At 36.4% G+C, this 25,526-nt stretch overlaps 1 protein-coding gene across 3 annotated transcripts in view; it reads right to left on the bottom strand.

Annotated features, from left to right (window-relative positions):
- armc8 (armadillo repeat containing 8) overlaps positions 1-25,526 on the bottom strand; it is a 144,111-nt gene that overhangs the window by 41,761 nt on the left and 76,824 nt on the right. For all 3 annotated transcript variants that reach the window (XM_069934508.1, XM_069934506.1, XM_069934507.1), the window contains one exon: positions 12,578-12,660. In XM_069934508.1, coding sequence (XP_069790609.1) covers positions 12,578-12,660 — 83 coding nt within the window. The remainder of the gene's footprint in view (positions 1-12,577; positions 12,661-25,526) is intronic.

The following is a 25,526-nucleotide window of genomic DNA, read 5'->3' as shown; positions in this document are numbered from 1 at the left end:
AATTCTCTCCATCTCATTAATGTGGATGGGTGCATGTTTCCTCAATCTCTCCTTCCAAAAATCAATAATAACCTCCATAGCCTTGATGATGTCAAGAGAAAGATTGTTGTTCTGACACCACACAACCAGATTCTCATATCTCCATCATGCATTTGACTCATCATTTCCTGCTATTCAAAGGATAGTTTGTTCATGTTTGTTGGTACGATGGTGATGAACGCCAAGCTGTAATAAATGAACAACATCCTGACATTGGTGCTCTTTTGCTCCAAGTGATCTGACAAAGAGTGGGGGGCAGCAAGATGCCACCTGCTGTTGACATGCTGTGGCATAAGACAAATTGAAGTGGATCCAATTCCTTCCTTTTTTTAAAAGAATATTTTATTTAAATTTCCATACATGTATTAATATCCAAATACAGAAACTAATTGTCATATATTCCAAATCAATTATACATGTTATGTGTTATATCCTCCTGAAATCCATCCAACTCCTTCCCCCAAATAATAAAAAAAGCAAAAAATAATAAAATAGAAATAAAAGAGAAAAGTCAAAGGAAAGTAAAGAAAAAAGATAACAAATCAGGTTATCAAAATATCACCACCATTCACTCAACTTTGCATCCTCGATATTATTTATTTATTTATTTATTTATCCCAAGGAGTTAGCAAGGATTCATGAGGTTCAGGGAAAATTTATACCTACAGAATGTAATTAAGGGCATCAAATTTTCAAAAAAGTATTATATTTATTCCTTAAATTATATATAATCTCAAGAGGTATACAACTATATATTTCCATATGCCATCTTTCCATTCCCAAATGGGAATCCGATTTCCATGTCACTACTATACATTTTCTCGCAACTGCTATTGCAATTTTCACAAATTCCTTATGGAAAAAACTTAATTTCAATTTTGGTCTTATCACCAAAATATTACCTAATTTTTTTTTTAAGAGCATTGGATCTTGTCGAAATTTAACTCCCGTCACTTGTTCTAAAAGTTTTTCCTAATTCTATCCAAAATAGCCTCAATTTTGAATATGACCACACAGAATGCAAAAAAGTGCCTATCTTTTGACTACTCCCAAAACATTTATCTGATAGATCTGAATTTAAATGTATTTAATTTTTGTGGTGTACTATAAAATTGATGTAAAAAATTATTCTGAACCAATCTATATCTAACCTTTAATGTTATTTGTCATACTATCATAACAATTCCTGCCATTTTTTCTCCACAATACTTATATTTAAATCTGTTTCCCATCTCAGTCTGGATCAGTCGTTCTCAACCATTTTCTTTCCACTCACATACCATTTTAAGTATTCCCTATGCCATAGGTGCTCTGTGATTAGTAAGGGATTGCTTAAGGTGGCATGTGAGTGGGAAAAAAAAGTCTGAAATCCACTATTTTAATCGTACCTAATTGACTCGTTATGTGCACGGTTTCATAACTCCAAAGGATATGGGCCAGTGACAATTTTTCTCAAGCAAAATATTTCAGTAACAATTGGGTCTAGAGCAGTGATTCACAATCTTCCCTTCCCACTCATGTACCACCTTAAGCAATCCCTTACCAATCACAGAGCACTTATGGCATAGAGATTACTTAAAGTGAGTGGAAAGAAGAAGGTTGAGGACCACTTGTCTAGATCTATGAATTCCCTGTTTCGAAGTTCCCCTTTGAAATAATATATACATAACAGATACAAATTTCTCAATAGATCTATTGCAAATCAAAGTTTCTATTTTACTTATTTCAGGCAGTAACATTGTTGGACCCAAATTTATCTCGTAATTATGTTTTTATTTGATAATAACAAAATATTGTATTATTTTGCATCCCATATTTATTTTTTAATTGGTCAAATGGTATTATATTTCCTTTTCCATAACAATCTGCTATATTTATAATTCCTTTAGAGAACCAAATATTTAAAAGGTTGGTTATTTAGAGCGGCACTATGTCGGCACTACAACTCCAAGAAGGCATTGAACCAGCCATGTGACATCAGTATGTGTCGAGCGCGTGATTTGGGCTTTTAAAAGATTGCTTGGGTGATCAAGAGTAAATCAGTTTGATTCGCTCTAAAAACACCTTGTGTGGTTATTTCGTCATATCCACTGTGATTCCAATGGCCACATAGTCATAGTAAATGGCATAAGTCTATTTTGAATCAAAGGCATTTTAATTAACACAAAATTCCTCATTCCCATTTCATTATTTACTTTATTCCATATGTTAATCAGATGCTTTAATAGTGGTGTATCCCTGTGTCCAGATATTAATCCTAGTTCCCATTTATATATAAAATGTCCTGATAGCTTCTCTCCTATCTTATCCATCTCTTTCTTAGTGCATGCTGGTTTATCTCCCTCTTTGAAAAAAAGAGAGAAATCGCATTTGCATAGCTTTATAATAATGTTTAAAATTTGGAGGTTGCAGACTTCCTAATTCATATTTACATGTTAATTTTTCTAACAAAACTCTCGACATCTTGCCCTTCCAAAGTAGTTTTCTTACATATTTATTTAATTCTTGAAAAAATTTCTGCAGAAGGGATACAGACAATGTTTGATAAAGATATTGCACTCTTGGAAATATATTCATTATTATACAATTAACTTTCCCCAATAATGTCTTAGATAATTCCATCCACTTTTTTTTTAAATCTTCAATTTCCTTAAGGGATATAGTTCAATTTATAGATATATAAATTGTCACAATTTACTTTGTATACAAATATTTTTCCATATTCTTTTAACCTTAAATATAAGGTTACACAATGAACTTTACCATTCCGTCAAATAGATTATTACATCATCTGTAAACAAATTAATTTTATATTCCTCTCTACCAACTCTAAAACATTTTATATCAGAATAAGACGGAATAAATTCTGCTAATGGTTCTATTGCTAAAGTAAATAAAACTGGAGATAATGGACAGCCTTGTTTGCTACATCTAATTAAATGAAAAGATGTAGACAATTGTCCATTCTTTCCAACTTTAGCTTTTGGTCCATTATATAAAGCTTTAATCCAATTTGCAAATATTAGTCCCAATCTAAATTTATCAAGTACTTTAAATAAAAAGTCCCATTCTAATCTGTCAAATACTTTTTCAGCATCTAAGACCCCTACTGCACCTAACTCTCCTCTCTTTTGCACCAAGACTATTATACTTAATAATCTAGTCACATTATATGCCAATTTTCTCTTTTTAACAAAACCAGTCTGGTCCGTATTTATTAATTTTGGCAAATATTTTTTCCAACCTTTCACTAATAACTTTGCCACTATTTTATAATTTGCATTTAACAATGAAATTGGTCAAAATGATGTTGATTATAAATGTTCTCCTTTTCTTTGGTATTACTGTTATTATTTCCATATTAATAGATTCCAGTAGGGTATGTGTTTCAGCCATCTGCCCTGGTACTTCCATAAATGGAGGAATTAATAAATCCTTAAACTCTTTGTAAAACTCAAGACAGGAAACCATCCTCTCTTCTGGCAATTTATTACTTAGTAATGAGCTCCAAGGTGAAAGGGGCAGCCAATTCTCTCTGCTCTTCAAATTTAATTCAGGTAAATTAAATATGTGAGAAAAAGTTATCTTTTTATCATCATTTAAAGATTCTGATTGATATAATTTTGTGTGAAATTGCTTACAATTTTCATTAATTTCTTGATGTTTTTAAGTAATTAAATTAAAATATTTTTAAGTTGCAATAATCATTCTCGATACTTGTTTTCAACTGCCATGCAAGAACCTTATGTGCCCTTTCACACAATTTATAGTACCCCTTTTTAGTTCTCATATTCGCTTTTTCTGTTCTATGTTTGTAGAGTACTATATTGAATCTTTTTATTAATAAGCCATCTTTATTCTCATTAATCTGTTGCTGTAAGTCCTTTCCTAAATTTGTTATTTCTGTCTCTAATTGTTCTATTTCTTTCACATAATCCTTATTATTTTTAGAAGTATAAATTATTTTAAGTATAACTTATTGACCTCATAAATGCACTTTCATTGTGTCCCATAAAATAAATTTATTAGTAACTAAATTAGAATTAGTCTCATATTCCTTATCTGTCTTCTAATGAATTCACAAAAATCTTTTCTTTTCAAATCACATAGAATTGAATTATAAACTGATTGTTCTCTGTTCAACATTGCTATGGTCAACAACAAATAAAAACGATCTGATAAAAATTCTTGGCTTAAAATTATCTTGTTAAATTCTACCTTAAAGTTGCTCTGATATTAAAAAGATAACAATCCTAGAGTAAGAATCATGTCTATTTGAATTAAAAAGTGTAATCTCTTTCTCTTGGATGAATTCTTCTCCATGTATCTATTAAGTTTAAATCATTCATTAATTAGCTATGGCTGCTTTTGTCCTTGTAATTGCTCTTGTGGATCTAAACGAAAATTGAAATCTCCACCTATTAATATATTTTCATGTGCATTTGTTAAATTTATAAATGTTTCTTCTATAAACTTTTCATCGTCTGCATTCAGTGCATATATATTCATAAATGTCCAATATTCCAACAAAAATTGACTATGTACCATAACATATCTCCCTGCAGAATCAGTAACTAGATTCTGTATTTTAACCAGAAGATTCTTATCTATTAAAATTACTATTCCCCTAGCTTTCGAATTAAATCAAAAAGCCGCAACATTTCCTACCTAATCTCTTTTTAACTTCTCATGTGCTTTTTCAATTAAATGAGTTTCTTGCAAAAGGGGTATGTCAACCTTCATTTTCTTGAGATGTGCCAAAATCCTCTTTCTTTTCACTGAGCTATTAAGCCCGTTAATATTAAAGCATTCAATACTTTTCCCATTGATATCTTTTAAAATCAAATGAAAACTGTATCTCCCCTTCATCTCTCTCCTCCCAACTCTTTGGTATTTCAAATCTTTTTTTTAAACTCTTATGCTAAGTCTTATTGATCCAGGTAAAAAAGTGAAGAAAAAAGTAAAAAGATAAAATATAAATAAAATTTAAAAAAACATGTTAACGCTGCTCAAATAATACACATTCTTTGGCTTGGCTTCGCGGACGAAGATTTATGGAGGGGTATGTTCACGTCTGCTGCAGGCTCGTTGGTGACTGACAAGTCCGATGCGGGACAGGCAGGCACGGTTGCAGCAGCTGCAAGGGAAAATTGGTTGGTTGGGGTTGGGTGTTGGGTTTTTCCTCCTTTGTCTTTTGTCAGTGAGGTGGGCTCTGCGGTCTTCTTCAAAGGAGGTTGCTGCCCGCCGAACTGTGAGGCGCCAAGATGCACGGTTGGAGGCGAGATCAGCCCACTGGTGGTGGTCAATGTGGCAGGCACCAAGAGATTTCTTTAAGCAGTCCTTGTACCTCTTCTTTGGTGCACCTCTGTCTCAGTGGCCAGTGGAGAGCTTGCCATATAACACGATCTTGGGAAGGCGATGGTCCTCCATTCTGGAGACGTGACCCACCCAGCACAGTTGGGTCTTCAGCAGCATGGATTCGATGCTTGCGGACTCTGCCAGCTCGAGTACTTCGATGTTGGTGATGAAGACATTCCAATGAATGTTGAGGATGGAGCGGAGACAGAGCTGATGGAAGCGTTCTAGGAGCCGTAGGTGATGCCGGTAGAGGACCTATGATTCAGAGCCAAACAGGAGCATGGGTATGACAATGGCTCTGTACACGCTGATCTTTGTGTGTTTCTTCAGGTGGTTGTTTTTCCAGACTCTTTTGTATAGTCTTCCAAAGGCGCTATTTGCCTTGGAAGTCTGTTGTCTATCTCTTTGTCAATCCTTGCATCAGATGAAATGGTGCAGCTGAGGTAGGTAAATTGGTTGACCGTTTTGAGTTCAGTGTGCCCGATGGAGATGTGGGGGGGGCTGGTGGTCATGGTGGGGAGCTGGCTGATGGAGGACCTCAGTTTTCTTCAGGCTGACTTCCAGGCCAAACATTTTGGCATTTTCCGCAAAACAGGACGTCATGCGCTGGAGAGCTGGCTCTGAATGGGCAACAAAAGCGGCATCGTCTGCAAAGAGTAGTTCACGGACAAGTTGCTCTTGTGCCTTGGTGTGAGCTTACAGGCGCCTCAGATTGAAGGGAATGCCATCCGTGCGGTACCAGATGTAAACACCGTCTTCATTGTTGAGGTCTTTATTGGCTTGTTTCAGCGTCATGCTGAAGAAGATAGTAAAGAGGGTTGGTGCAAGGACGCAGCCTTGCTTCATGCCGTTGTCAATGGAGAAGGGTTCAGAGAGCTCATTGCTGTATCTGACCCGACCTTGTTGGTTTTCGTGCAGTTGGATAATCATGTTAAGGAACTTGGGGGGGGGGGGCTTCCGAGGCGCTCTAGTATTTGCCAAAGCCCTTTCCTGCTCACGGTGTCAAAGGCTTTGGTGAGGTCAACAAAGGTCATGGAGAATCCTTTGTTTGTTCTCTGCACTTTTCTTGGTGCTGTCTGAGGGCAAAGACCATGCCAGTAGTTCCTCTGTTTGCGCGAAAGCCACACTGTGATTCTGGGAGGACATTTTCGGCGACACTAGGTATTAGTCTATAAGGAGAATCCTAGCGAAGATTTTGCCTGCAATGGAGAGCTGCGTGATTCCCCTGTAGTTTGAGCAGTCTGATTTCTCGCCTTTGTTTTTGTCCAGGGTGATGATGATGGCATCACAAAGGTCCTGAGGCAGCTTTCCTTGGTCCCAGCAGAGCATGAAAAACTCATGCAGTTTGGTATGCAGAGCTTTGCCGCCAGCCTTCCAGACCTCTGGGGGGATTCCATCCATACCTGCTGCTTTGCCACTTTTCAGTTGTTCAATTGCCTTATATGTCTCTTCCTGGGTAAGGACCTCATCCAGCTCTAGCCTCAAGGGTTGTTGAGGGAACTGGAGCAGGGCGGATTCTTGGACTGAGCGGTTGGCACTGAAAAGGGATTGGAAATGTTCTGACCATCGATTGAGTATGGAGATCTTGTCGCGAAGGAGGACTTCGCCATCTGAGCCGCGCAGAGGGCTTTGGACTTCGGGTGAGGGGCCGTACACCGCCTTTAGTGTTTCATAAAAACCCCTGAAGTCGCCAATGTTGGCGCTAAGCTGGGTTCGTTTGGCGAGGCAAGTCCACCACTCATTTTGGATCTCCTGGAGTTTGCGCTGAAGGTGGCTGCATGCGAGACGGAAGGCTCGTTTCTTCTCTGGCCAGGAGGGCTTTGCAAGGTGAGCCTGGTGGGCAGATTGCTTCTTTGCCAGCAGCTCCTGGATTTCCTGGTTGTTTTCGTCAAACCAGTCCTTGTTTTCCTGGAAGAGAAGCCCAGTACCTCTTCAGTGGATTGCAGTATGGCCGTTTTCAGCTGATCCCAGAGGGTTTCAGGAGATGTGTCCATGAGGCAGTTTGCATCCTCGAGCTTTGCTTGGAAGTTTGCCTGGAAGTTTCCTCTCACTACGTCTGACTGCAAGTTTCCAACATTGAACCTCTTTCTGGGGGCTCCACTGTTCTTGAACTTTGGCTTGAAGTGAAGGTTGAGCTTGCAGCGAACAAGCCGGTGGTCAGTGTGGCATTCCGTGCTGCGCATGACCCTGGTATGGAGCACATCTCATTTGTCTCTTCCTCGCACCAGAAAATAGTCCAAGAGCTGCCAGTGTTTGGATCAGGGATGCATCCAGGTAGTCCTCAGGCTGTCTCTCTGCTGGAAAAGGGTGTTAGTAATGACTATCCGTTGTTCTGCGCAGAGTTCCAACAGGAGGCGCCCGTTGTCATTGCACTTGCTGACACCATGCTTGCCAAGGATTCCTGGCCAGGTTTACCCCACCTCTATTTTACAAGTTGTGGCCCAAGCCACAAAAAACCCACATGATTTGATAGATGTCAGTCCATTTCCATCCAGCTACCCTTCCCCCCAATGTTCACCTTTATTCCAACTTCATTTCCATTAGGCAGAATAAAGTAATTTTAATTGACTCTTTATAAATCAAGAATTTCAGACTCCTGCTTGCTGTACTGCCCCCAATCAGCTTCTTGATGAATAGTCGGTAAACTATTCTTGCACACATCCGGGATCTGTAAAAAACTTGTTCGCTCTTCCTTGCACAAAGATCTTGAGTCTCAAGGTGGCACAAAATAAATTGATAACCCTTCTTCCACAAGGTATTCTTAACCAGATTGAATTATTTCCTTTTCTTCAATATCTCAAACTAATGTCAGGATAAAATAAAATCTTATTTCCATGATCTATTTTATTTCCATGGGCTCTTTCTCTCTTTAGCTTGCTTTGCTACTAACTAATACTTTCTCTCTAACCTGATAATGAATAAACTTTATCAATATATATAGACCATAGTTTTTGATCTGGTAATGGCCGTGGTCTTAAAGCCCTAGGCACTCTTTCTATTTCAATTACACCTTGAAACTCATTCTGTTCAAAAATTTCAGGGATCCAACATGGAAAAAGGTTATTATATTATCCCCTTCTTTAAGAACAAAAATTTTGATGTTGTTTCTTCTATTGAAATTCTTTAATAAATCCACTTTCTCACTCATTTGTTTATCCACAGCACCAAGTGCATCAGTTTAATTCTCCATTTTATCCATTCTATTCTGAACTATTTCTACACCAATTCCACGTTTAACTTTTTTCCACATCTTAAAAATTGTTTGCATCCTATGCACTATCATATTTCTTAGTTTTTTCATGATTTTTTTAATGTCTAATCTCATTTGTTTCAGCTCTTTTATTAAATTGAGAGTTTCTGTACTTAACCCCTGTGATTTCATTTGCATTTTAAATTTGCTATCTTCTTTAGTTGCAGTCTCTTCTTTGTCTTCTGCTTCTTCTTTATTCTCTTCTTCTTCACTGGCCTGCAATTCAGCCACGTATTCTTCTTCTGTAGGCAGAATTTCAAACAGGCTGACTTCTCTAATGACTCCTTCACATTCTTTTAAGCTGCACATGCGCAATGACGCTTCTTCCTCTTTGACATCCGGCCGTAACTGCAGCTGCGATGGCGCTGCAACTCGTTGAACAGCCATCTTAGGTGCTCTCATCGGCCAACTAGAAGCTCTGACTTCTACAAGGACTTCTACAAGAAGGATCCATCTACAAGATAGGCCTTCCTTCTTGTCGTTTTCTTTGTTGCGTCCCCCATGGGCCAGTGATGTTTTTCTCCTTTTACGGTGACATTAAGAAAATACTTCCTGTCTATTCTTAAACAGTTTCCAATACTTTAATTTTAGTCTTTTTTACCAATTTTAAACTCTTTTTAAAAACTATTTCTCAGGAGAGCCAGATTCCCACTTCCTGACTCTACCTCATCACATGGCATTTCCCCTACCCCAGTACAGGTCCTCCCTGAGACAAGAGTTGATATGCTCTGTAACAAACCTCTCAAAATACTTTATCAAGTGCAAAGTGCCACTGGCTGATAGTCATTGAGCCACCACACCTGGAAATCCTCTTGAAGGTGGTAACCACTGACTGTTAAAAATATCTACCAAAATCACCCACGTGGCTTGCAAAGGATCTTAAGGTCATGGTCAGGAACATATCTGGGCTAGTCACTTTTCAAGGATTCTCCTTCATGTCATACTCAGAAAATAGGCGCTCATGAGAATCCATCATTGTTTTCCCTTTGCAAACGAGTACGGAAGGCATTGAGCTCATCCAGAAGAGATGTATTGCAATCAAGCTTCATCTTCTATAAACCCTGTCACAGGTGTCAGGTGTCCCTCTGGTCCAGAATTATCATTTTGCATTGGTGATGGTTTTCCAGGGGTTGTTCCTGGTCTTTCTGTATGTTTCTGAATCTCCTAATCTTAACACGACAGATCTTGTCTTTAACAGTTTGTGGATTGCTTGGTACATTCATGCTTATGCTTTCATTTCAGCCACAAGACGAAGGAGCATTCGGGTCTGCTCCACTGGTCAATCATGGCCTATTTATTTTTCTCTCGACACCATTCTTTTGCCTTCTCCCCATAACCCGATGTCATAACTAATTAAGAATCTATCCACTTCTGCTTCAGAAGTACCTCCAAACCCACTTGTGGCAACAAATTCTTCAGACTCACCATCCTCTGACTAAACAAATTTCTCCCTCTCTCTATTCTAAAGAGACATCCTTTTATTCTGAGGCTTTGCCTCTTGTCCTGGACTCTCTTAGCACTATGTCCACTCTATCCACCCCTTTCACCATTTGGTCGGCTTCTAAACTCCAGAACTCAAGTACGGGACCAGAATCATCAAACTTTCCAAATACCCGAGTCAATCACATTATCCTCCTCTGGACCCTCTCCAACACCAGCACATTCTTCCTGAGATATTGAGCCCAAAACTGCTCATAATATTCCAAATATTGCCTGGCCAATGCCTTGAAGATTCACCATCACCTCCTTACTTTTTTATTCTAGTCCTCTCAAAATTAATGCTAATATTAGATTTCCCTTCCTTACCGTCAATTCAATCAGCCTGACTCACCACCCGCACCACTGGCACCCACACCCGGTGGCTGGCAGGAGGAGAGTCTGGCCCAGGGAGCAGCGACACCAGGGCAGGCAGCAGCGATGCCAGGATGACCTCCACCGGCAGCCCCGGGGCCCAGGAGTTGTCCGCCCGCCACAGCTGCACCCTCTGCACCTACCACACAGCACCTGCACAGACACTGAGTGAGCCCTCGGTGAGATAGGGAGTTGCCTATCCCAATATGAGAAGACAGACTCCGGCAGACTGAGCGGATGAGACCAATGGAAGGTCCAACTATCAAGAAGGCAGTCTGCAAGCATTATGGAACACCAAGATCATGACAAGACACAGAAGGTGTCCTGGTCATCCATTGCACCTAGTCTCATCTCCAGCCATCTCGTCTTTTGTCCTGCCACTGGATCCATATGGGAATTAGGAAAAGAGAGTGAGACTGACGCTGCACAACTCTCCCTCACTTTAATCCAAATCAAGCACTAGTCTCAATACCATCATCAGCTTAAAGTGACTAATCGTGTTGAGGTCTTCATTGACGATGCTGGATGCACAACAATTGATTCAACCCGCGTTAACCTTTAGGGACTAAGATTGTCAAGTCTCCCATTGCCAGTTTAATTTCTTATCCTTACTAAACAGATTTTTTTCAATTCTGGAGATTTCAATAATCTGTCCTGTGCACTTCTTCCCTTTAGTTTTATCTATACATTTCCAATCTGTTGAACCCACCCCATACTAATTAGTATAAAGCCCTATTCACACTTCTGGTTATACAATTTGCCAGGATCCTGGTCCCAGTACGGTTCAAGAACAGCCCGTCCATCTGAACAGCTCCCATCTTCCCAATTGGTACCAATGTCCCACAAATTCAGACCTATTTTTCCCACACTAGTCTTTGTGCCAATGCCAGCCTATACCAATTTTCACATAGCCCAGGTAGCAATCCAGAGACTATTACCTTTTTAGTTCTGGTTTTTTTAAATTTAGTCCCCAGTTTCTCCATTTCCTCAGCAGAACCCCTTTTCTTGTTCTCCTTAATGTGGTTGGTACCCACATGGACCAGAACAATGGGATCTTTCCCCTCCTACTCAGAATTCCTCCGCTTGTCAGACAAGATGTCCTGAACCCAGGCACCAGGCAAGTAACACAGCTATCAAGAGTTTCAATCTTCACTATAGATCTTCCTTTGACTATACTGTCACCAATTACCACTACATTTTTCTCTCTCCTTTCTGACTGGATCCCTGCAGAATAGTTCCTCGTACAGAATCAATATATTTATCACTTTTACAATGAATAATTTCCTGATCTCAGTTGTCTCATCTGTGTCTCCTTAACATGTATTAACATTTATATACCATACAATATTTTGAACAGTGAAGTCCTTCTCAACCAACATTTTTTTTAACATTCTAACAGGCAAAAAATATTTCTCTTTCCTCATATCCAGGACCCCTGTCACTGGGTTAAAATCTTATATGATCTCCTAACAGCAGACTTCTCCAGTTAAGTTGACATGTGCATGTGCACCAACTCAAGGGAAGCTACTACTCAAAAACCACTTTGTTGACAAATCAAACTCTACCTGTATAATTTCATGAAGTTGCCTCCAGCATAAATATCTAGGAAGCTTTTTTTTTAAACCTCAAAATTAACATTATAATTCAACCACGTTAACCAACAGTAGTCCCTTTCACAGCGAATAAATTGAAAGCATGATCACAGAGTTGTCAAATTTCCATTTTAATCAGTTTTTTTGATGTGGTCATTCAATCACAGAATGACAATTGACTTCCTAATTCTAATTAAATAAAAGATTAATATTAAAAAAGCATTTACACTGCCTGATAGTACATACTCAAGGGCTTAACAAGAGTCATGATTAAGAATGTGATTCAATTTGTAATTGCAGGTGTTTAAAATATCCATATCCCCAATCAGCTAATTATACCACAAATCTGGTTTATTTATTTTCATTCCACATTTCATTATCCATCCAGGTGTAACAGGTTGATCATTAAAGGTTCAGTTTCTATTAATATGTTAATTATGGAACCATCAAACTAAATTTCAGACAGGTAAGTTTCAATAGTCCATACCTGACAGCAGCTAACCGCACCTTGACACTAGACTCAGCTAAGCCAGTCACAATTCGGTCCATCATATTCTCAGTCTCAATTATCTAGAATAAAAAGTTAACAGCAGCATAAATAACCAACAGGATTTGAGAATTCAGAAATTCACTAAGGCAAATTTAAATTTTGACGTGGTACTTTACAAGAAAGCAAATTATTTCAGTTGTGGTTAAGCAAAAGGTGTGAAAAATAATTTTTTTTGCAAACTTGATTTCGATCAACACATGAAATTAATTTTACACAATAACAAAAACTTACATGGCCTTGATGAAAGCAAAGAAAACAAGAAATCTGTACCATCCCCTTAGCACCAACTGCAACTTTGTTTTCTGCTCCCACCCAAAATCTCTCCAATTAAGAGTTCACAATAGTTAAGAAATCTGCTGGCAACCAAAGTCAACACATAGTCTGTATTCACCAGCTCATTCCTAGATATGGTGATTGAAATAAGCTTAAAAAATAGAGATAATCAAATAAATCTTCCTGAATGGCATTTTTCTGTAAACCAAATCCTCTTTAAACAGTCAAACAACTGCTTGCAATATCTGTTTAAAAAATGGATGATAAAAATTGGTTATCTTTGATTTCTTCACTTTGCTAGATTAATGCATTTTTCTGTAAACGCTTTCCCCATTGTGATCTCATTATGGTTAACTCTCAGTCTCTCCTCTGCTTCCAATTTGTCATTTTATTTGTGGGATATCATGTTCTAAATGGGAAGAAACAGCTCTTATTCAACACTGGAAAGACCTTTTGGTGAACTACATACCCAAGCCACTGACTACATCCTCTTCCATAAACACTTCCACAAGCTAGACCAGATTTTGTGCAATCTTGATATTCAGCTCAGCTGCCAGCATCATATTCTTCCCCAAAAACTACCTTCATAATATCTGTATACTCTGTCAACCTACTCTTGAAATCCCAGACCAGAACCTTAAAACTCCAAGATGACTATTCCATAGCTTTCCCAACACATGGTAACAATTTGAGCCAAATTCAACTATCAACTATTTGCCCTCTAACCTACATTGACCAGGCAGCAAAAGTAGATCATGAATTAATTGAATTATCTCCATTTAAATATATCCACAGGGTCTCCTAAGCCTATTCTTTGTCGCTCCATTAATTCTTCAAGAACTCCATTTTATGGAATGCTCAATCTTTCATATTCTCAGTTGCTTCATCCACTGCTCCCTTCGTGAACTTCCCCTCAAAAGCACTTCTTGAACCTTACTTCACTTGTCCTGATGCCCCAAAGTTAACTCATTTGTCAGATGGAGTACCTCATTAAAAGGAATAGATAAATGCATTGTATCCTTCTAAAATACATATAACTATATAATGCCAGTAAAGAATAATCTAAATTTGGATGAATATCTGTAACTTCCCAGTCAGGGATGCTGCTTCTAATAATGGCCATCCCCCAAGGAGTCAGAGACACCAACATCTGGATTTCACCTTAGCATTATGACACCCAATAGCTTCTCCCAGAAATTGGCAGGGAACATTTTTCAGTCAGTTTCCCTCAGCCCTCCCCACCCAATTCCCAATGAAGACCTAAAAAATAATTCTCTTTTCATAATATTAGAATGCAGTCTATAAAAATAAATCAATATTTCTATGAAGCATCAATTGTCTAGCCAAAATCAACAGTTGAAGGCAGAGCCCCTTTCTTGGCAGGGATTGAGAACTACTGGGTTTTTACACCATGTTAATGTTTTTTGGTGCTCCATCAGCAATCTACCAAATTAAAATTCACTATTTACTAAACATTGGCCTTTGATTTGCTGGTCAAGAAACATAATCACATGGTGAGTCAACCATTTTAAGCACTTCCAAGACAATAGTTTGTTCCCAAAAGTTTCCTCCACCACAAACAATTTTTAAAAAGAGAATTAAGTACTCAGATGTATATATTGCACAACTTTCACTTTGTATAATTTAGAACTGGCACCATGTGCTCAATACTGGGTGATGCATGAGAATAACTAACAATCACTGGAATATCTTGATTCTTAAATGAAACAAATTAAACCCGATTTCAGAAATAATTTTGGCAAAAATAAATGTATATCTTATCAAATGACTGGTCAGTTACAGGGAACTAAATATCTTACACAACTACTTTTTGTTTTAGCAAAAATACAAGTTTCAACTCAAATAGTACCATATCCAGAAATATTTATTGGAGATTTTAAAAAAGTTACTTAGTAAAACTCAATTTTTTATAATATATACATTCCTGAAAAGCAGAAAGTATATTTTTATTAACTGTAACAGATATACATTTACCAAATTGATTGCAGTTTCCACTTAAAGTACTTATTTTTAATCTAAAACTGATTTTATAATTATTAGAATTATGTATTTATAGAAATAATGTAAATGAATAAGCATTTTCAATGTTCATAAAGAAAAAAACATAGGTTAATGTTTCTGGTCTACATTTCAAAGGTTTAAATATTCCCTTTCACGAATCGCAAATGAAATGTTTTTATAGCTTAAGCTGTTTTTATTTCAAAATTCCAAGTTAGATTTTTATTTATCTAATTTCAACAATTACACACAAACAATCAACTTAACTGTAAAAATTGAATGAAATAGAAACAATGACAGAGAATAGTTCTGACTTGGACTAAAGAACAACTACAATAACTGCACGAGAATAGGCTTGAAAAATTCACATATCGATGCATTTCTGTTTTCTAGTGAACAAATTGGAAGCTACAATACTTACAAGTGTGAGCGTGTGTGTGCATGTTTCCCCTTTTCTAGTGTGTAAAGTGAGTGAAGACAGGCAGGACCAATCTGAAGTAGGCATGTTTTGTTGCAAATGGACTCAGATATAGGAGAACAGGTGGATGCCTCAGATTTCAATACGTGGACACAAAGAGCAAAATGCATTTCTTTACCTGTATATAATTATTTTAAATCTTCCATGTTTTGCAGTGGCAAACAGTTCTTATGACTTAATGGTACCATGCTCGTGAAAAAGCAATTTACCTTTTAAATACAAGAGCTAATGAAATACTATTAAATAAAGATGAAATTTTTTTTGCTATTTGATTCCCGTCGCTAGGAAATTCCACAATACATAAATAACCAGGGCCAGGTTTGATGCCAGAGTAACCCTGTGACTTTAATACACCCTCCACTCAAGGCAGAACTTATTTTCACATTACAAAGTACAGATGAAAAATTACTGTGAGCCCTACAGACCAAGATAATTTTGTTTGTCCCTTAGCCCAAACAAAAAATAATTTTAAACTGAACAATGAGTGAAATTGCCCAAAAATAATCAGGGTGCAAAATTATAACTGCTGGGATTATTGTTTTTGAAGAGTATGGTAAATATATTTTAAGAATTAAGCATCAGCGTCATACAAGCATTTCATCTAGAGTCACAGACAAGTCAATGCATAAACTCCTGCAAAATAAAAACACTCAGCTTTGAAGCTGACAACCCAAATGGATTAAACTGTTTGTGTTAAACGTGAATGCTTTAAGTGGAGCACTGTTGTATTTGAATTAGGATAGAGCTCTTTTCATCACGATAACCATTTTTTGCTAAACTACGGGTAGACTACTGTGCCATTCTGCTCCCAATGATCAATTATATTGTGTTCAATCATTTCTGAAATTACAAGAAAATGCATTTACCATGACATTGGCGAAAACAAATCATTTTATGCAAATTATTTAGTAGCATTTGCTGAAAAACAAATGTTTTGGAAACTGGTAAAACTATGAACACTTTTGAATAATGAGGAGTGATCTTTAATAGGCACATAGGCATGCATTTGGTTTCATCTCCCATCCACAGGAGTCACCTCCAATAATTCTGCCAAATTTCATTGGACTACTAATTTCCATTGTGAGCTCAAATGATTGATAAGGAGCTGAAATTCTCAGCTTCAAGATATGCATATTAAAGTTCAACTAGAGGGAAAATTTAGACCACCACGACAGCACAAATTAGTGAACTAAATATTGCAACTCTTCAATTGATGTTTTATCATGTAGTTGCCATTCAATTTTTTTTTTTTTTTTTTTTATACAAAGATATTTTAAAGATACACATATTACCAGATTTGTTTTATCACTTATTCTGCTGACAGGCATCTGCCACCCACATTTGCCACTCTCCAAACTTACCTTTTCCAAATCCAGAAAGCCAATCCTATTTGCCAAGTTTTAAAAAAAATATTTTATTTAAGTTTTAATACAGAATATAGGACTCAATTAATATAATAACAATAATATTTTGAATATAAATCATAGAAAAACATTCATAAGGTCCGAACAAAAATAAAAATGAGAGTCCCTCTTCTCCCAGTGTCCCTTCCCCAGATTCAAAAAGGGGGACAAACAGCAGGGAATAGAGGGAGATTTTAAAAAAATAGAAAAGAAAAAGCCGCAGGAGCAAGGTTCGAAATAATCTCAGAGACACATCATTTTAAAAATATTAAATTTCTAATAAGGAGTATACTAATTGACAAATATCAAAATAAATTATACAATCTGAGCAATCTAAATAAGGTTGCCAAATTTTGATGAACATACTAAATCTTTCCTGAGACTAGAAGTTATCTTCTCAAGGGGAATGCAACTTTACACTTCCATGTTCCAACAATCAATGTTAAATAGGGAATTGGATTTCCATGGTACCACTATACATTTCCTGGCTATTGACAATGCAATTTTAATAAATTCAGATTTATTTCTGGCAAAATTAACTTTTATAACTGCCATATTCCCCAGAAGAAACAATTCTGGGTCGAGAGGGAAGTTCACCCCCACAATTGACAACACTTCTCCCAATTCTATCCAAAAGTGTCTTAATTTTGTGCAGAACCAGGTGGAATGTAAAAAAGGTACCAACATCTATACCACATCTAAAACACCTATCAGAAAACTCTGTTTTATTTTTCTGAATATTTTGCGGTGTGAGATATAATTGGTGCAGAAAATTACAATGAATCAGGCTATATCTAGAATTAATTAAGGTAGTCATACTATCAATATAGATCTGGCCAGTATTGTGGATCAATTACAAGGGCCATCACTCCCTGATCCAAGTAGTCCAGATTTGGGGTTTGATTTAGGATCAGAGCATATATATTAGAGATAAATTTGGTTGCATTCCCCTTTCAAATTAGAATTTCATGTCTGAGCACATTGGTAGGATCAATGTCCCCACTTTTCCCTCAAAAACAATCACAATTGGAGATAGCAGAGAATGTGTTATTAGGTAAATTATATTTAAGTCCCTCAAAAGACATAAATTTCCTCTGTTGATCATAACAATCTTCAATGCACCTGATACAATTTGGTACCAGGTAGGCAAGATTCTATTACCCAAGTGATAGGTTTGAAATTGTTTTGAGATAGAAAAGTGTTTTGAGGATATTCCTTTTTTAATCCCACAAATTGTTGAATTTTATCCCAAATATAACTTACATGTTTCAATATTGAGTTATTTGTTTTCTTTTTAATTAATTTAAAATTCCATTTATAAACAAATTCTTCTATACCTCCTCTCCTACCATGTGCAAGCCAATTATAGCCCAGGATGGAATCACCTCATTTAAAAAAAAAGCAGCAACAAAATGAATTTGTGCAGCTAAATAATAGATTTTAAAATCCGGTAATTTTAACCCTCCCAACTTATAATCCCAGGTCAATTTCTCCATGAAAATTCTAGAAATTTTCCCTGACTAAAGGAGTGAATGAATATGTCCACAAGAATTTTTTTTTAATTATTAGGTAGTGGGATAGATAAGGATTCAAGAAAGTATTGAAGTCTTGGCATTATCTTCACTTTTACACAATTTACTCTGCCCAATAACGTGATGGGCCTCTTTACCCACCTATGTAGGTCCTCTTCAATTCTCCACAGAAAGAGGAGATAATTAGGCTTATATAGATCATTCAAATTACTATTAAATTTAATCCCCAAATACTTCATATCAGATTTGGCCCAATTAAACTGACTGCCATATTGATATTTTGTACAGTCTCCATTGCATAAAGGATAAAATCTCACTATTGTTCCAGTTTATTTGATATCTTGAGACTTTCCCATAATAATCCAGTATGGTCTTAAGTCTAACCAGAAAGCCACCTGGGTCAGTCAAATATATTAATATATCATGAGCAAAAAAAATTATTTTCTTATTTGCCAAGTTGGCCCTAGAGATGAGTGGCATGACCAAGTAGCAGCAGGAGCTCAAACATAATAATGAAAGCTTATGATAACAAGCTACGGAAGGGATGGGGATTTACTGGCTTTAAAAGCTGTCAAACTTTTTCCAATGTTTCTGAATGTCATTCATAAACACTAGAAAATTATTAAATGCTAAATTTCAGATTAAAATATAAATCAACTAATACACCAAGCAGAAATAATTAAAAATATATAAAACACATTTTAAAAAGTCATATTTTTCATGTTTTAAATTTATTTACAGCACAGGAGAAGCCTGTTCCGATCATTTAAACCCATGCCGCCCAAATAAACCGAAATTAACCTACAACCCCGCATGTTTTGGAGGGTGAGAGGAAACCAGAGCACCTGGAGAAACCCTCACAGACATGGTGAAACTATACAAACTCGTTACAGACAGCGTCATATTCAAACCCGGGTCATTAATGCTGTAATAAAGTTGCACTAACAGTTACACAAACAGTGCCATCCTCAGTGGGTGTCCACATAAGTGTCCTGAAATCTACCAGCTCGAAGACCTAAAAGGGAATTGAACCATCATTTTCTATAAATAAATTGCATCTGATCATTACTAGGAATGCACTATCAGCAAATGGTCAAAAAGAATGACTTCCACATTTTAATTTTTTTTAAATAAACCATTTATGAGTGCTAACATCAACAGGTATGGCCATTACCGATTACTAATAGCTGCCTGAAGGTGTTGAATCATCAGTGTGGTTAATAAACCTGTACAGTGCTTCTTCTACACCCTACAGGCCCAAACTGAAGCTCATCTTCATCAGGGGTAGCTGATAGAATAAATAATACAAGAAAGGAAAACAAGACTTTGGATGGTGAAAAAGTATTTGCAATGATTTAATTAGGTATAAAAACACCCGAGGTGCCTTAACATTAGGAAACATAACAGCATACTATTAAAGTTGGCTGTGACAAGAACAAATATCCTAATTTTGGTGGTACACCAGAGCGAAAACAAAGAGAAATGTACCCACAGTGAATTTCCTATTACTAACTGGAAGTTTCTGAAATGAATGGTTAATTCGCTGTAGAAAAGACAACCTTTCAACTTGTATACCATCACATTTATGGTTTAGGAATGATACATTACTAAAACCAATGAATATTCCAAAATGGTCCCTGATCAATATTTCAATAGTCCTGTTGTCAGGGTACTCTGTAACCAGTTTATAAATGTTTAATGACATAGAATGTACATTATCTATTTAATTTAGTACTACAAAGCTTTGAAGCTAGAGACTTAGCTCCCAGTTTTAACCTATTGTCAGATTAAGTTTATACATTCTTTATACAGTCAAGCCTATATAGTGTACATTAGAAAGACTAATTTATGTTGCACTCTTATGGCTTTAAGATGCCCCAAAGTTCTCTTTATTTATTGATGTACTTGTGAAATGCCATAATGTCAGAAAAACTGCAATCAATTTGTTCCTGGCAATCTTCCTTAATAATTTAATGACCATAGACAAAAAAATTAATAATGTTAATTAAGACATGGGTATCACTGAGATATCAAGGATAGGTCCCAACCTCCTCCAAAATAGAATCATGGGATTTCTTACATCTACCTAACTGAGTACATGGTCACTAATTTAATACCTCATCTGAAAAGTCGTTCTTCTGTTAATGATGCAAATCTTCCCTTCAGCACAAGAGACTTAACCAAGGATTTTCAGCTCATATTGCTGGAATGATTAAAGCTAACCCTAAAACAACAAACTTCCAACAAGAATGCTACCAATAGAGTCATGGTTGTAATTATTGACAAAAACAATTTACCCATAATCCAGATTTTCACAATCAATGGCCTCCAAAGGGAACACAATGTCCTTTTTTCAAACACTATTTTCAACAACCAATCATAAAATGCTTACGCAAAATTGCACACAACTTGCAGAGATGTAAAAATCATTCTATTTTTAACTGTTCAGAATTAACTTGAACTAGATTAGATTGCATTTCAGATAATTGCAATAAATATTTCCCATAAAACATACTGAAATATGTTGATTCATTAGTTCATTTGGGATTCATATATTCATTCACAAACCATGGTAAGTTTATTGGAAATGTCAGTAAATAATTACATCAGCTGCAATGATTTAAAAAAAAAAGACGATTTCATAAGTAATTGAGGAGAATGCATTCATAATCTTCTGTATTCAGTGTTAGATGCATTCATTCCTTAAAACTTAATTTTCTTATTTTTAGAACACTTGAACATCTCATGAGAAAACGACTCGTGTCACTGGCACATTGAAACTTTAAAGAGAAATTTGCAGCAATTTTAAATGAATACATATATACATTCCAATTCTACATCCACAGATTTACAGTTCATTAAACTGTTAAAAATTAGAATGATAGGCAGTAATAGTAACTCAGAGCTAAACCATAAATTATGACATTTTTGTATTTTGCTGTTGCTTGAATTTATATTTAACACAGATCAAATGAATGATTTTTAAATGCTAAACTAGGAATTAAATTAGTGCTACAGTTGTAAACTAAGGATTTGTAACCAGATCACTTCACTTGTACATCAATTAAGTTCTGAAAAACTGTTGACTTCACCAGTTCCAATCCAGATTTTCCCTTCATATCAGTCCAGATAAAAGAAAGGTTGATTTTGCTTCTCACTGTGCAGATGTGGCCTAATCAGCAGTGCAATTCCAGTATTTACATCCTTGCATGGGTATGAACGTTAAAATTAATTTATATTCTTTCTTTTGATACTGGCATGAGTTACGTGGGAACAGTTATGTGGGAACTGTTTCTATGCATATGAAGATAAAGAATCGAAGTGCTGCAGAATGGAACATTTCTTTCTTCTGGCAATCTTCAGAATCATGCGCTCCCAGTGCAGCATAAGATTATGTGCCTTAACTACAAACTTTATTGCACCATAGAATAAATTTAGATGTTTTCCTCTAGGTGACAAAATAAAGTATGATAACCTACTATTCAATTTCAAGCAGGAGAAACCACTTTAAAAACCATTGTTGAATTGAAGTCACTTTTCACTGAAGCATCAAAAAGGACACACATTGAAAAATTATCATGAATACCAGTCACGAAAATTGAGTGGATAAAATATCCATTCTTAATATCTTATTCTTTTTTTTGTATCTCATTCTTTAATAAAGCAGGTAATTTTTACAAATAATATTTTAGAGTAAAATCTTTTCTTTGGCTTGGCTTCGCGGACGAAGATTTATGGAGGGGTAATGTCAACGTCTACTAAACAAAGAAATCATCAAGATTTTCTACTGCAACCATTGTGTATGTGATGTACCTCCTGACAGCCCCAGATCTGAAGCTGATAATAGATTTTCTGCATCTGCTCTTGAAAATGTGAGAAAACCAGCAAAGGCAAATATGGGACAAAATTTTTAAAAATTCTGAATTTACAACGTAACAAAAATTAAGATTGTCTATGGGAAACAAAAACAAAATGGAATTACTATGATTGCACAAAGAAAAAGCTGTACATGCAATTCGCAAATGAACAATAAAATGTTATTTAACAAGAAGTAGGGATGAAAAGCTGGATGTAAATGCAGTCAAAGAAATCAAGACACAGCAGGCTTTCATCATTCAACTAAAAATGATTCTACTGCAAATGATTTAAGTTCAGATATTGTTTATACAACTTTTGTTCAAAATTTTCCCTGTGTTTTGAGCTAGGGAGGGAATGAATTTAAAACAAAAGATCTTGATGCAAAAGATCATGCAGCAATACACAAAAGTGCTGGAGAAACTCAGCCGGTCATGCAACATCTATAGGGAGAAATGGGTAACCACCATTCTGGCCTGAGCCCTTCATGAAAGTATGATCAAAAGGGAGGTGTGCACCTTAATAACAGGTTGAGGAGAGGAGGGAGGAAGGAGTTCAGGCTAACAGATAAGAAATCATGGGTGGATATAGGTGGGGGAGAAGAACTGAGAAGTGAGGGGGAGGGAGTACCTCTCTGATTGGAGAGGAAAGGGAAAGATGGAGAATTGGAAGAAATGAGACAAAAGGATAGGGTAGAGAGAACTCAGGGAAGGGGTTTAATGGAAACTAGAGAAGTTGATACTAATGCCATCAGATTGGAGAGAATCCAGACAGAATATTGTGTTGTTTCTCCAATTCTCAATTTGGCAATCCAGAAGGTACTGTATGTCTATAAGGAATTGGGACACAGAATTGAAATGGTTGGCCACTGGGAGGTCCCTGTTATTGCAGCAGAGAGAGCAAATGTGTTCAACAAAAGTATCTCCAGGTTTGCATTCAATCTCTGAGATGTAGAGCTGGCCACAATGGGAACACCGGACACAGTAGATGACCCCTGCAGATCCAGAAATTAAGTGTTGCTTCACTTGGAAGGACTGTTTGGTGGTGATAGAGGAGATGAAGTGCTAGTGTAGCTTTTCTTGTGATCAAAGGTGTAGGAACCAAGGGGGCAATTAATAGAAATGGATGAAGGGATGAGAGAGTCACACAGGAAGTGGTGAATGCAGAAAGCAGAGAGAAAATTATCACATTGTCGATGGCAGAAATAGTGGAGGATATGAAGTCCTCAGATTCTGATTTGTGGCCTGGAGAATACCTCTCCATTTACCCACTGTGAAAATAAATAATGATAAACGTCAGAAACAATTTCAACAGGCCAAAGGCAAAAAATCCTTCATCGCCTGGCAGTTAATACCAACAAGCTGTGGAAATAAGTAAAAAAATGATATGTCCATTCTGTCAAAATTAAGTTTCAGTTCAATTCAGCCCCACATTGTAGAAATCATATCTCCATCCATTCTTCTACAATTCCTAAATTACAGCCTCAATTTGGTATCGACTTTATTGATTTAGGACAAATAGGAATAACAATGCATCAATTCTATTGTGTGATCAATTTGTGCTTTAATATATTCAAAGCTAAAAGATAAACCTCATGTGGAGCAACTTATCTGCACATAATTGGTATCAGACATGTGAACTTTGAAAAGTACAAGCACACAAGGGTATATTTCAAACACCCAAATATTTCTAAGTACATCATTAATTTGCAGTGTTCTCCGAAGAATGTGCATCTGTTGTACAGATGTCGTATTTTGTGATTACGCTCAAAACTAGCAAATATACCCCTCAAATAACTGATCAACTTTCACAATACACAGAATGGTATATTCAATATTCTTTTATTGTCATGTTTATAAAACAGAATGTCTACTATTACACAAAATTTCCTTTAGTCTGCAGTAAGGCAGACAAAGAGTTGCCAAAATATTGAAAATGTTCAAGCCTACCCATTTTAAATTACCGTAGTATTTCTTCACTGACCTACAGACAGTAACTACACTGAGACAGTAAGACTTAAAGTCAAAACCAGGGCTCAGTTTCAGAAATACTCCCTAATTAGCAGGCAAACGCCACTAATTAGAAGTCTGTAGAGGGGCATGTCTTAAATTTTGTAGAATAGTTCAGTAAGGTGGCTGGACATGAGAAACAGACTGCTCTGAAACGGCAACTCTATTTTCAATCTATAACATTAATGATAGAATAGCTACCTATCAGTTCAACTGAATAATGGAATAAATCAATATAAAACAACATATGGAAATAAGATCATTAGGTTCACATTTATGCAGAAAGGTACCCAGATCTAAATAGGGTCTAAAACTACATAATTCAATTACAACAATTTTGCTGTAATAATACTGCAAAAAGGTCATTTAATTTCCTTTCAACCATAATAAAAAGGGCATGAATTATAGTCAACTGTAATTTTTAATTTTTTTTAAAAGATATACAGCATGGTAACAGGCCATTTTGACCTATGAGCCCCTACTACCCAATTATATCCAATTAACCTACAATGTTTTGAACGGTGGGATGAAACCAGAGCCCCAGGAGAAAACTCACGCAGACACGGGGAGAATGTACAAATTCCTTACAGACAGCACGGGATTCAAATCCTGGTCCCAATCTCTGACGCTGTAACAGCGGTGAGCCAACCGCTATGCTAACCATGCAATTGCCAACAAACTATGTACACGTCACAGAACAGAGAAAAATGAGCATTCAAAAACAATTAATTTGTAAAAAAATTCCAAGATTCTGTGGAGTTTTGAGAATAATGCTTTAAATTGAAATGATCAAACCATAGGAAAGAGGTTCTTTAAACTTTTATTTATCGAATTTTGGATTCTTTAGAGATTGAAAGTTATCAGGAAACATTTGGGGAAAAGCCCAAAGCATTGGTTACCCTTTACTTCCTATGGATGCTGCATTACCCTGCTGCGATTCTCCAGCATGTTTCTCCAACCAAATAAATGTTATTTATCAAGTTACTCTTATTAGACTGCAGAAATATTCCCAGGTAATACTGCTCTCAACTTTGTGAAATGGAACAGTAGGAATTTCATTTGAGGTCTGAGATTTTCTTAAAGATTATAAACTGCCAGCAAGGGTTGAGTGAAATATTGCATCCAATTCTATTCAACACAATTTATGAAAACTGATGTTGCAAAAAGAAGGTACAGAATTTACCAGAATACAGGGATTTTAGGGTGCGATGGTAGTAGATGGGAATTACAGCTATCTGGAAAAACTCTAGAATGTTATTATTCTCATCGAAACTAATTTATACAAAACATTCAAAATTGGAGGTTTTGATAATGGTT

Source organism: Narcine bancroftii, chromosome 4 (assembly GCF_036971445.1).
Source record: "Narcine bancroftii isolate sNarBan1 chromosome 4, sNarBan1.hap1, whole genome shotgun sequence".
Taxonomy (NCBI): domain Eukaryota; kingdom Metazoa; phylum Chordata; class Chondrichthyes; order Torpediniformes; family Narcinidae; genus Narcine; species Narcine bancroftii.
The sequence above is the reverse complement of the archived record's forward strand: the minus strand, read 5'-3'. Positions and strand labels throughout refer to the sequence as shown.